The sequence below is a fragment of the Pygocentrus nattereri genome, chromosome 7, assembly GCF_015220715.1.
Source record: "Pygocentrus nattereri isolate fPygNat1 chromosome 7, fPygNat1.pri, whole genome shotgun sequence".
In the NCBI taxonomy this organism is placed as follows: Eukaryota; Metazoa; Chordata; class Actinopteri; order Characiformes; family Serrasalmidae; genus Pygocentrus; species Pygocentrus nattereri.
In genome coordinates this window covers 3,668,991-3,682,500 of record NC_051217.1, presented here as the reverse complement: position 1 = coordinate 3,682,500, position 13,510 = coordinate 3,668,991, and the positions used below count along the sequence as shown (strand labels likewise).

Genomic DNA, 13,510 nt, shown 5'->3' with positions numbered 1-13,510 from the left:
CAGGTCTAACCAGTCAAATGGATGCAGAATATTTATTAAGCCTCAATTTTTAAGATAGCAGCATTTAATTTGTCTGTTCTTTTGCTGTTGTGGCCAAGTTTTCAATTGTTGCTATCCGCCACTGCCTCAAGCCTTTAGTTCATTATCAGTGATCATCATGCCTGTAACTAGCAAGAGGACACCAAGATATTCTGGAAGATTTTGAAGCATTTTATGAGATTAAAGTCATTAGTGGCTGGCTCTCAGCTGACCTCAGAGCTGCAAAATAAGGTTCAGCAAAATATGACTGTGAATATGTTTGTAAAATGAGACCACAATAACTTTGGTTGTAATGTTTTTTATTTAGACCACTTATAATGTTGCTGGCTAAATCAGTGCTTTAGTCTACTTCCAGTAGCTGCTCAGTCAAGGCTGCAAGCTCCATAGTTGGCTACACGAACAATTAGATGAGAAACCAATGGTAGTTTAAAGCTGTATTGTGTTACCTGCTTATAACATACAACGTTACTGGCCTGATAAAGTTCACGGTTAATTAGCGTGTTGATGGCACATTATCATGTAGTACATTTAAAAAAATCATCAGGTACATTTTGCTGTTTTATGTCTAGTTAACTGTATGAGTATCTTCCTTCCCGTTAGGGGAGGTTTGGTGAAGACAGACTTTTAATAAGCATTTATAAAGTGTGCCTTTTCAGTAATCCGTGAGGAAAGAGAAGGAAACTGAGAGACACAGAGATGCAAATAAAATAAAATTATTTAATATTGATAAGTTTCAGTTGAAAGTAAACGGGTCAATAAACAGTTAAACTATTAGGGAAGTGAAATTGTTCAGGGTAACTGGAGCTTTATGGAACAGTAGCAGTTTATGGAAGAGGGATGGGAAAGGAATAATACAAGGAAAAGGGACATTTATGGACAATTTATTACACAATTATGGACAATGCCTTCATTTACTTTAAAGAAAAAATGAAGGAGAAATTTGGTGTACACACACACATTAGGCATTTCAGTCACTGTGTGATGTAGGTCACGTTTCTGCTAAGTGGACTTCAATATTCTGATTTACTGATTTACACTGTCTTTAAGACTGATATCTATAGATCACCTCTGTTCTGATTGGCTGACCTGTGTTGTGTCTCCTTTCGACGTCAGTGTGAATTGGCGGAGCTCACCTGCTCCCGGCTGAATTGGTGGGTTTATTTAAAAAGCAGTTTTTTTTTTAACCTCACAAAAACAGTAAGTTCAAAACTTGCCCTATTTGCAGCTTAGTATCCATACATAAACTGCAGGGACAGAGTGAATGGTATGTTTTTAAGCTTGACAATGTTTACGTACTACAATCAAAAAAGTGAGGGTTCTCACTATCGGCCCTTTAAAGAATTTGTTGGATATGCAATGAGGACGTAGGTTAATGGGCTGCATTATCTTGATCAGCTGAAATAAGTGACAGATTTTTAGACTTCGTTTCTAATTGAAAACCTTTTATTTATGTTAAAACTTACAGTAAGGCAAATTTGCAGAAACATGACATATTTAAGTTTGTTTAACCCCAGAAAATGTGAAAAAACTCAGATTTCAAAGTGCAGTATGACAGTGAAAACAGGTGCTTCATTAGTCTTTAGTTAGTCTATTATTCTAAGTTTTGTGTTCTCAGGACTGCCTAACTGCAGTAGCCTACCTTCCTTGTGTTTCTGGTTTAGCCTTATATTTCACATCAGGAGTGGAAAATAAAGACAGGAAGGCTGAATGAATCAACTCGGCACACTGCTGGAACTTGATTGCTATGCAAAGGCACTTTGGAGTTATATAATTAGTCTACGGATCACACACAGATTCACACAGTATAATCTCTCTTGCTCTCTCTTTCTGAGAGAGAGATTTTACAGAGGACTTGGTGGGGATTTATGTTTGACCACATTTCCCAGCATGCCTTGGAACAGTGTGGAGCAAAACTTCATTTTTTTTTTTACCAGTCTTCCAAACTCTTTAGCGCTTAGTTTAAAGTGCATCAGTAACCAGATTCATTCAGTTGTATAAAATCACATTTAAATGACTTTAGAAAAGTGTATATGTGCTGGGTAACTCACAGTAGCTTTAAACAGGAGGGAAGAGTTTGTACTTTGTGCCAGTGCAGTAAGCAGACAGGTGAGTAAGTGTGGAGTTGATCGTCTAAGTGCTGTTTATGGTGAGTCTTTGGAGAGGATGAGGTGGAATTTCCACTCTGATCGTGGATGGGTGGACTCCAGCACTCTGGGTGTGTGTTTGTGTGTGTGTGTGTGTGTGTGTGTGTGTGTGTGTGTGTGTGTGTGTGTTCCTAAAGCGTTCTGTTGTGTCTGGAGTCCAAGGCTTAGAGCAATTGAATATTCCATTACGTCACTGTCACAAGTAAAACATGGTAAATATATGATTAAGCTGAGTATGATACTTAAGTCTGCGAGGCTATATAAAGAGTGCTCAGTTGGTGAGAAATCTGAAGACTGTAAGTCAAACGCTGGATGATATGGGATGTTTGGCCTCATTTGGTGAGTTTGGCTCTCAGCTTTGTCTCCTAAAGTGTATTAAAGGGACGCATTTTATTAACTCGTTTAATAACTACAGATTTACTAGAAGACAACAGTGGAATATGGATATGTACATATCTGCTGATGCCAGTACATAAACATTATAAAATATAGAAATTAGGACTAGAGTTATCTGGGTTACCGTTCCAGAGAAATGTTACATTTGTTTGAGTTATAAATGCAGTAAAATGCATAAAAATGCAGATATTGTAGCAGAGTATCCCAGTCACTGAAACATTCTGCACTTCTAGAGTACAATAACTACATCCTCAAATGTGGGTTTGGTATCAGCCAAATCTAAACAGGCAGTGCTGGTATTTTAATTTTAAACATGTGCCGATAATGATATGATTTTGATATGTATCCATAATCACATCGGTTCCTTGTAGGTGATATACATTTCCAGGTTCAATACATTTCCAATTATGAGGTCAAAACTGAATGGAGTTTTCAATATTTTATCATTAAAAGATTGCAGAGTAGTGAGCAAAGCCATAAAGACTATGAAACAATATAAAGACCTGAACCGCCTCACAAAAAAGCTTCTGTATTCTGTCTCAACCCTCCAAAACTGAAATCAGTCATATGCAGAAGTTTGTGCACCTCAGTGAAATGACGTTTTGTTGATTTTAAATTTTTAAGTGAAAATTAGTTTACACGTTCTCTACAGAGAGCGCACTACTACGTTTATTTGCTGTGGCCTCTGCAAAAGTTAAGGCACATTTTCAAATTTGCTTTGAAAATTTAGAAATGTAGAAATAAAAATGTAGAAATTATTTCTGTTTGTACTCCAATCAATAAAACATTACATTTACATTTACGGCATTTGGCTGACGCTCTTATCCAGAGCGACTTACAGTTTGATCATTTTACATAGGTAGGCCAAGGTGGTGTTAGGAGTCTTGCCCAAGGACTCTTATTGGTATAGTGTAGGGTGTTTGCCTAGGTGGGGATTGAAGTATCAGTGTAGAAGGCAGAGGTGTTAACCACTACACTGTCCCAACCACCATAACAAAACATGTAATTGGACAGTTGTATTCACACTTTTGCACATGACTATGTGCAAAATCTGCGTAGTGTGACAACAGTAACTGTAGCTGAATTAATGATTCTTCTTTAAATTCAAATTGAAAATGAGGGGCCGTCAGAAGAAACTGGGGGGGCATATCAGCAAACAGTTTTAAAATTTGATTCATTGCTTTGGATGTTCATTTTGTTTGTTTTCTAGTACTGTATTAAAATGATTACACCCTTATTTCTATTTTAAAGCGATTGTTTTCTGACAGCCTGTCTCAACAGTCTGTAACCCTCTAAGGCTTTGCTCTTCTCTCTTGTTGGTCTCATTGAAGTTAATGCATCTCAAAATTAACAATGTGGTGCCTGACCTCAAAGGTCAGACTACCACACGCTGTATGTCACCACGACTGCTGACCCCCATGAGCTGTTCTGTACCCACAAAGGTTGTTGATGCTGAGGCTCTATGATTTTCTACACCTTTCGGTAGCTGTGCTGGTTCCCATGCTTCTTGAGATAAAAATGAACATGAGAGATTTTTTTTCTTGTTGCTTTTACTCATATTCATATATATCTAAATGTAATTTGGCACTGGCTAGTGTCATGGCATGAAGTAACTGCATGTAGCATGAATATTAATCACCCATATTTGTATTCTCTCACTATGGTGGTCATAGCCTATTTATGGTTAGTGACACTAACGTAGAGAGAAAGACATTGGTACATCAGTATCTTAGCAACAGGAGCCCTTGCTGTGTTCCTCATGTCCTGGCATGACGTTCTTGTACTCTCTCTCTGCGCCTCTGTGTGTGTGTGTGTGTGTGTGTGTGTGTGTGTGTGTGTGTGTGTGTGTGTGTGTGTGTGTGTGTGAAAAACATAGGGGGACATTTAAGAGTAAAAAAAAGAAAAAAAATCACGTCTCTGAGCTGTTTTTCAGTATCTGACCTTTAATCATGCACTATCTTTACTTCTAAAGGAATAAACAGTAATTTATCAGATGGACAGAAGTCACATTAGCTCTGCGCTCCTAGTGTCACAGTTAAAATGATGTCAGTGTGCATTGCATTGTAATTGAATACATACATAACTGAAGCATGATGTGCGAAGAATTCCAGTCGTTTTAACTCGGGCAACAGGTTAAAGCTTGCATAATTTAAATCATATTACAGTATTTTGCATCGGTAGCCTTTAATTTACTTGTAAGTGAAGAAGTGAAATGTACATCATCAGTCTGTAAATGCGCTGTAATGATGCTACAGAAACTTTAAATGCAGATAAAGTTGTTTGATATCGCAGTGGCAACGTGAGAAGTGATAAACGATGATAACAGCACTTAAAAACAAAGTCTGTCTCTGAGTGTGCAGCATGTGTACACCTGTGTTTTTAACATTTAAGCAAAAACCTGTTTTCTAAAGATTATTGACCAGTAGATTGGGGTTGTTACAGCAGCATTAGCAGCATTTCCATACTGATATCAAGTGTAGTATTGTGTAGAACGTATAGTGTAGTATCACAATGGTTTGATACCAGAGTTTTTACTGAAACACTTATTGTCTAAACACTAGATATTTTATGGACTGAGCACAGAAACATGTTACATGTGATGCATTGTGCAGCTCTCAAGTAGATATGAGTTATGAACATATTGTGTATATTTGATATGTAGGTTTCCTGCTGATCTTGATTAGAATGATTAGTAGTTCCTAAAGGAGCCCCTAATGATGTGTTTATTGCAGAAACACATACTGTGATAACAGTGTGATTAATCATGCACTCCGATATTCCACTACATACTGCCTCGGGGCAGTAATGTCATATCATACAGTCACTAGCTTGGAAGTTCATTTGGATGTGCCCCTCTGTCTACCTAGAAAAGAATTGAAAAGCAGTTTTAATGGAGGCCACTGGGCGGTTGTCGAACTCCGTGAAGACACATTTTAAAAACGTGACTACATAATGCAAGTTTAAAACTACATAATATTACATTCTTCTTCAGGTCATTCACGTTTAGTTACGTTTTAGTTGTGTTTGCTTTTCCTGTATTTTCTGCTAATGCACGAGCTTAAGCTAAAACTTTAAATATTATTTTGAAAATACCTTTAATGGTGTAATTTATCAGTAACAATTGTTGATCATAAACTGACAGAATTGATCAGCTGGTAAATGACTTATATTGTAAGTAAGTGGGTTTACAGGTGTTTTCTAAGAGCAGGGAAATGTATTGAAATCACTGTCCAAAGTAGCATTCCTAGGACTGTATGCTGCACGTGTGGGAGATGAAACCTGGGGTATGGAATGCTCTAAATATATTAAGTGTTATTGTATTAGTGTTAAATATATTAGTGTTAATGTGGTGCTCTGCTCCTCTGTTTCTGCAGGGTGTGGGAGAGGAGGGACTGCAGCCTGCATGGCCTACACACTGGGCTCAGGACCCAACGCGGGCCCTGCCATTGGCCCTCAGCATTGCATCACTAAGGTGGAGCTCTCTGTGTCCTGCTCTAACTTGCTGGACCGCGATGTGGCCTCCAAGTCCGACCCCTTCTGCGTACTCTTCCAGGAGGTGGACGGCAACTGGGTGGAGGTGTGGTAGCACTGGTGGTTCTTCTTTATTCTTTTCCTTTGTACAGAGATGGAAGAGTTTAAGGGGAAATGAAGGATGAACTTATTGATAGATGAACTAATTAGATCTTGCAGTGATTGCCAGGCATAACACAAGTGAAGTGTAATTTTATATTAATACTTTCATACTTGTAGCTTATTGAAATAATTAGATATTTTTGCCAAGAGCGTGGATTCCAAGCGATCACTGAGTACCACATTTGTATTTGTGAGTTTAAGAGGAGATTTTTATGAATTGATTTGGATGAAAAGTTATTGTTTTGCATACAATCATATTATGTGGAAATATAAGCCATGCTTAGCTTTTTTTGCCAAGCCAAGATCATTGTTTGATCAGAAAAAGGAAAAAAGTAGAAGGTGCACACATGATCTTACCAATACAGAAGATAAATTCAGTGTAAGTGTAGTTCATAATGTGTATAAAATAGCTATACAATAGTTACCTAATAAAGTAATTACATATAAAGTTGATCTGAAATCAAAAGTGACTTTTTTACCTTGTTAGTTCATGTGCCTGGTCACATTAGGCATGATTCATCATATCATATCATATTTAAAATCCCTGCTTTCCCAAAATCAAAATGCAATGATTATTTTCTACCTCTAAAATGTCTTTTTAAGTTTTGATTGATTCACCTTGCATTAGTGGCCAGCAAAATTAATATTAAGCATTACTATATTTCCAGCTCCACTAACCACCACCTGGAAGTCTCCTCAAGCATTGCAGAGATAGCTTAGACATCCTACTTGATGCTGCATTTCACTCTGAAATTCAATGTGGTGTGGAAAAGATGCGCTATGATTTCCACTTTACGTATAACAAAGCCATAAGAACTCTTGACCTCTAATTGCTAAAAGTGGTGGTAATTCAAAGGTGAAAGAGATGGGCAGAATGTGGAGCTGAAAGTTTGGAGAGAAAGGAGAAGGAGAAAGATCGCCGATTTGGCCTAAAATGAGATTGGCCAAAAGTTCTGTGTTTCCCGATTGAGGCAGATCAGAGGCACAGAGGGTGTCCAAGGTTTTTTTTGCTGCGGGGCTGTTAGTATTGTACAAATCCTGTCTGTAGCTTTGTGCATAACACTGAAATTATATATGTATAATGTGACTCTTAGGCATGTCGCACGGTGTCTAAAACCACATTAATCTCAAACTTGCTACTTAACTTGACGTGGTTTTGGGACAAGTGTCACGATTAAGTTATGTGATGCGATGTTATGCAACAAGCTAATTATTATTAATTAATTAATTACTAATGAATTCATTTGTATGCTAAACTGGTGGCTATAAGTACAGATGGCACCAGAGATGAGGAAAGTAGGGTATTGAGGAATTTCAGGGTTGTTTGACTGTGACAGGTAAAAAAAAAGTAAAATATATAAATCTTGAAATAATTTGGGCTTGGTGAAGGCATGTGTGCGTTCGCTTTAGGGTGGAATTTTTCTATTTTATTTATATATTTTCAAAGCATGCAGTAGCCTTGCCTGTGTTTTGCCTGCCTCACCAAATGTGTGTTACTAAAACACAAGTCTATTTAGGTGCATAGAGGAAAAGTGTATGCAGAGCTTTAGGCTTTTATTTTTATTTTATTAGTATAATAATGTCCCACATTTTGGATTATGTGCTTTTTGACCATTAGGTCTTCCACTCAATGGGTGCTCAAGCATTAAATCTCAGCATGGCGTAGCTGGACTATGGTCGTGATACAATGGGTTACCGAGCCACACATCAACACTCTGATTCAGTCAGCTCATTTGCATAAAATTCATCTGGAGTGAGAGAGAGAACAGAGAAATCAGGGTGTGCGTCAGTGGACATTGATGTGTCAATTATATGTGCATATTGGTGTCTTGCCACATTATAGCATTTGACGTAAATTAGCAGACAAGCTAAAAAACATCGGCATATCATTTTGCATGATGTCACTGTTTATAGCACATATATGCTGCTTCGCAATTTGAAACATATTTCTGTGTCCCTCGATGAGCCTATATCAGCAGAAAATACTGGATGGGTTGTTGGAAAGGAAAAAAGGTATGAATCCAATCCTGTAAGAAAATCTATCCTGAAATATACACTCACAGTGTGTGTTCTTAGTGTATTTCTTGCTGTGGATTAATCGAGTGTTTTAATTGAGTTTTAGATGCTCAGCTTAGGCTTAAGTGCTTTGATTAAAAATAAAGTCATTTGAAACTTTAGTGGTTTTTGAAGAAAAAATATAACATGTGTATCTTACTGGCTGATACTGAAGGTTTCAATATCCACATTGGAGGAGAAGAAGTGGTATCTTTGGCTATAAGCTTCCATCGCTTGTTAGGCATTTCAGCTCCAAAACTACAGAAGCAAACTTCAGACACTAAACATGTCTTGATTGTCTGCTGGAAGTAGTGTGAATTTAATCCATCAGGTCAAACAGAAACAGAATCAGAAACCAGAGCTAGAGGTTTGATTAGAGCAGGTGGGCACTGGGATGCATTGTAGTCAGTCAGTAAGCTTTGTGTGGAGAAATACACTTTAAAATAGGAGTTGGGGGCAGAGCAGCGCTGGCCGAGCTCCAGAAGGCCAGAGTGTGTGTGTGTGTGTGTGTGTGTGTGTGTGTGTGTGTGTGTGTGTGTTTGTGTGTGCGTGCCGTCTGCTTCGCCTCACTCTGCTCTGGGCGCAGTGATCGCTGTGGGCCTTCACTGGTGGTCAATAGTGCAAACCTGAACATGAAATCAGTGTTTCTCAGTGCAGCGTAACCATAGCAACAACATGGGAAACAAAAGGCTTCTGCTTTTTAAACAGACGTATAGAGAGAGGCAGCTTGGTGGGTAGGGGTTAGTGGAAGAAATGGAGTGGGGGGACTGGGCTGAAATGGTACTGAAAGAAATGCAATAATAGATGCAGTATGTTCACAGCAAATTCTGCTCTCGCTAAGGGCTTGGTGCAACAATAAAAAATCATTTTAACGCTATAAATCCAGTTTAAAAATGTGCGCATACTGAATGGAATATGACTGTAACTCTTCTGGTTTTCATTCCTTTTGCAGAAGTTTGATTAGAAAGTCATTTGTTCCCTAGAAATGTGGTACACCATACAGGCAAATGGCAGTGGCACCTGATACCGATGTGGTAATACTGTTTTTGGTGTGGGTGTCAGTGAAAAAATCGTTGTGTTTTTATGTTTTTGTACACAGAAACATACTGACTGAAGCATGAAGCCGACACAGATGGGTGTCTTTGCTCTACACTCATATACAAACAGGTCAAACCTCAAGCTGAAGTTTAGCACCATTTTTAGGGATGTTAATGCATCACCATGTGATCTGAAGATGATGATTTAATTGAATGTATTGTGGAATATTAAAACTGATCACTTATTATATTAATATATCATGTTATTATTGAAGTACATGCTTACATTTTTTTCAAAGTAAAAAACAAATTGGTCTGTTTTATTACCATAAAATGCTTGGAGTATGGTGTTTTTATTGTCTGTATATCAATAGTTGCTCCAGTCCTACTTGAGTATTCAGTGTAGTTTTAAAAAGTACCAAAATAATTTGGAGAAATTTGAGATTTCCTAAAGAATCGTAACTGTATTGGATCATTCTCAGGTCAGAGACTAACATCCCTGCCGTCTAGTCAAGGAGACTTCACATTCTTCATGTTCAAACAGCGTATGCATGTAAGGCATGCAACAGGAAATCTCGAGTTTCACCACTTTGAAGTTTAACGCCTTGCAATAGGAGGTCTTTATTCTTAGACACAGTGAGAAACTTCAGAAGAGCGAAGAGGCTGCTGACTGCTCTAAAGTTGTTCTGAAGGGACCAGAAAAATAAGACCTTCCAATAATTCATAGTCAAGTCTTTTTCAATTTCACATCACAACATTAGCTCAGTTTCAAGATCTTCTTGAGGAGAAAAACAAAACTGTACAGTGCAGGTGGGCCTGAGGTTTCTGCACCAGCATAAGAATAATATTAACCAATGATATTATCTCTCACCTCCTCCTCCCACCACTCCCACCTATGATTGAGCAAAACACAGTCCTCCCTAATACAGTGTGTCGCTCAGAAATAGGTCACCGTATACAAGGAAGCTGCATTATGATTCAAGTTCATGTGAGCTTTAAATAGTTTAGCAAAGCAATAACTCTTGACCTTTAGAAGTTGGTGGTGTTATGAATCCTGTTTGAAAGCTGAATGTGGGCTCCTCTGTACTGTTGGTAAAAGCTAGAATGATCCTAGTCAGTTTAGTGTGAGTGTAGCAACTGGAATAGTGATTCCACTGACTGACACAGACACCTTTTGGCCTCTAGCACAGTGTGGAGGAGTGCAGTGCGTTTGGAAAGGACATCGTCTCCTGAGTGTAATCTGCAAAAATGTATGAGGGGAATTTCACCGATATCGAAACATTTCTGCTCCATGATGCAGGTTAGGGTTGGGCACGATGACGATGTTTAGGATTATTGTGATAAAACACATTGCAGTGCATCACAATATGATTTCCTGAGCATATCGAGGAAACTGTCAGTGCTTCTAGAACACTGACCAATGTTTGATTGGATTTAGTGCAGTGCAGTCTAAGAAATGTTCAATTAAAATGATATTAAAATAGTTTCAATAAAACAGGTATTGATAGTATTGTCTAAATGTTCTTTATTGTCTCTTCCCCCTTATCAAATGTCAGAAAAAGTCAATATTATTTTATGTCGTGAATTGTGAAATTATGTTTTTGCCACGTCACTTTTAAAAATCCTGTTGACAGGAACCAGGAGTCGCAATGTCTACAACACAAATAAGCCGTGTTTACTGTTCTAAATAAGCCGTGTTTACTGTTCCACCGACGTACGTCCTCAGAATTCTTACAACCTCTTCACCATGCATAGCTTTTAAGAATTTGACCTAAAATGTATTTTTTATCATAGGGCAGTGTCTCATGCATATAGCAACACTGTAACCGTTTCATGTAAAGACGTTCTGTGGTGTAGTTTTTGGGGGCATTTAATTCTTCACATAACACAGTTGTGAGCAGTATAAATTTTAATGTAGGTAAAAATAAAAATAGAGTTAAAGTGAATCTGAGATAATGTTGGTGATTTTTACCTTGCTAGTTCATATTCCTCATCATGCAAAGATATTTTGGAACTGTATCTAGATCTGCAGCTCTGTAAATGTGTGCTGCTACATAATAGCAGAGCAACGATTATTCTATTATAGACACTGAAAATGGCTCAGTAATTTTCAGAATAAAGCATGGCACTGACATCATCTGACATTTTCTCTCTCTCTCTCTCTCTCTCTCTCTCTCTCTCTCTCTCTCTCCCCCTCCCCCTCTTTCTTTCTCAACCTCTCCCTCTTTCACCCACTTTCTTTCACACACACACACACACACAGACACACACACACACACACACACATTGCAGGGGAGCGTGTTCATTTTTTCTTCCTTTCAGTGAACACACAGCATCACCTCTTCACCCAAATATTCAGTTCCATGTAGGGTGTGTGTGTGTTTTCATGTTAATTTTGATTACCTGAAATAATGCGCTCTGTCCGTTGGCAAGCATTTAATCAATGAATCGCAGCTGAGCTTTGACTCTCTCTTCTCTGTCATTCCTTCTCTCTCTCTTTCATTCTCCCTTTTTCCAGCTCTTTCTCTTCTCTTCTCCTTTCCTCCCTCCATCTCTCCCTCTTTCTCTGTTTTTCTCTCCATCCTCAACATCTCCCTCCTCTCCTCCCTCCATCGCTTTTTGTCTGTCTGTGTCTTTTCCCTTTTCTCTCTCTTTTCTTCTTCTGTGTCTGTCTCTCTCTCTCTCTCTCTCTCTCTCTCAGTCCCTTCTATCTTTTCTCCTTCCATTTCTCTCTTTTCTGCTTCTTTACCCTACCTTTTTTACTCCTTCCATCTTTCTCCCTCCTTCCTCCTTTCCTCTGTCCAGCTCTCTCTTGTCCCCCTTTCGCTCTTTTCCTCCTTCTGTCTCGCTCTCACACCCCCTCTTCCTCCTTCCCTCTTTCTGCCTGTCTTTCTCCTCTTGTCTTTCTTTTTCTACTTATTTTTGTGAAACCATGCAGTTCTGCTAACACAGAGACATGAGAAAGAGATCAATAAGGATCATTTCCCCACTAAACACTTATAGATTCCTTCTCATTTACAAGGATGAAAATTACTTCAGCTGGTTGATGTAATTCCTTCAGGAAAAGTAATTCCGTTTCTGTCTCTCTGCATGTCATGGCTGCAGCTGGGACGAACAGAGACGGCGGTGAACAACTTGAACCCAGTATTCGGAGAGAAGTTCCAGGTGGACTATCACTTTGAGGAGGTCCAGAAGCTTAAGTTCGCTATGTTTGACGAGGACAAGTGCAGCAGCCAGCTGTACGAGCATGACTTCCTGGGAGAGTTTGTCTGCACGCTGGGAGTGGTACTGCATCAGAACTTTATATCTCCTGCATCCTTCCACTGTACATACTGCACCTCTGTCAGTATATGAAACCGCTCAAATTTGCTCTCAGCCTTTTCTCCTTATTGTCAATAAGGGCTGCAAAATTAAATGTATTTTAATTTTAATTTAGTCATTTTATTGTAACTCTTGTCAATTATAACATTGCACTGGGCTGCACCAACAAAAGAGAACACATTATCCTATATTGCCTGAAAAATTGAACAGTGCTGGTCAGACTGGAGACTTAAACCCTATTCTTTTGCATGAAGGCAAGTGCCTTGTGTAGTGTACTATCCAACTACTTATAAAGCTTCTGCACTGTATTTAATAGATTTGATATAGTTCTAAGCTTTTCATTTTTTGTGTCTTACTCCACTTAAACAGATATTATCCACATTGCAGAGCCATTTTAAGAAGTAAAAAAAGAAATGTAAGTGTCTGCAGAGTGGAACTGTTTAACGCTGTGCCATATCTGCAGCGTCTGTGTTTCCTCTGTGAGCCTGCCACATTTCATTTAAGCGCTGGCATGTAAAATGTGAGCAAGAGCGATTACGCTTCAGGTCTACTTTCTGCAACTTACCACGAGCAGCACGCCCTTAGAAGTATATGCAAAATACACTCACATGTTTTTAATATGTGAGCTGTGGCCAGGTGAAATTAAAACTACCGCAGAAGCAGAACTGTGTTTTAAGGGCTGCACTGTGCTGCTTCAGGTGTAAGTGCTACTAAGCGTTATCAGAATCAGTATGTTTGAAACGGAGAGAAAGAAGCAGGATACTGTGTGTGCATTAGAGCAGTACCACTCAATACAATGGTTATTTCACATAAGTAGTCAAGAACTAAACAATGAAAAAAGCATGTACTGCTATGCACATATCAGAAATTAAGTGATTCCCGAAT

At 38.6% G+C, this 13,510-nt stretch overlaps 1 protein-coding gene across 1 annotated transcript in view; it reads left to right on the top strand.

Moving 5' to 3' along the window:
• The window catches only part of cpne2 (copine II), a 50,111-nt gene that overhangs the window by 1,851 nt on the left and 34,750 nt on the right, over window positions 1–13,510 (top strand). Inside the window, exons 2-3 of the mRNA XM_017691217.2 lie at window positions 5,954–6,156; window positions 12,410–12,589. Coding sequence (XP_017546706.1) covers window positions 5,983–6,156; window positions 12,410–12,589 — 354 coding nt within the window. The 5' untranslated portion in view covers window positions 5,954–5,982. The remainder of the gene's footprint in view (window positions 1–5,953; window positions 6,157–12,409; window positions 12,590–13,510) is intronic.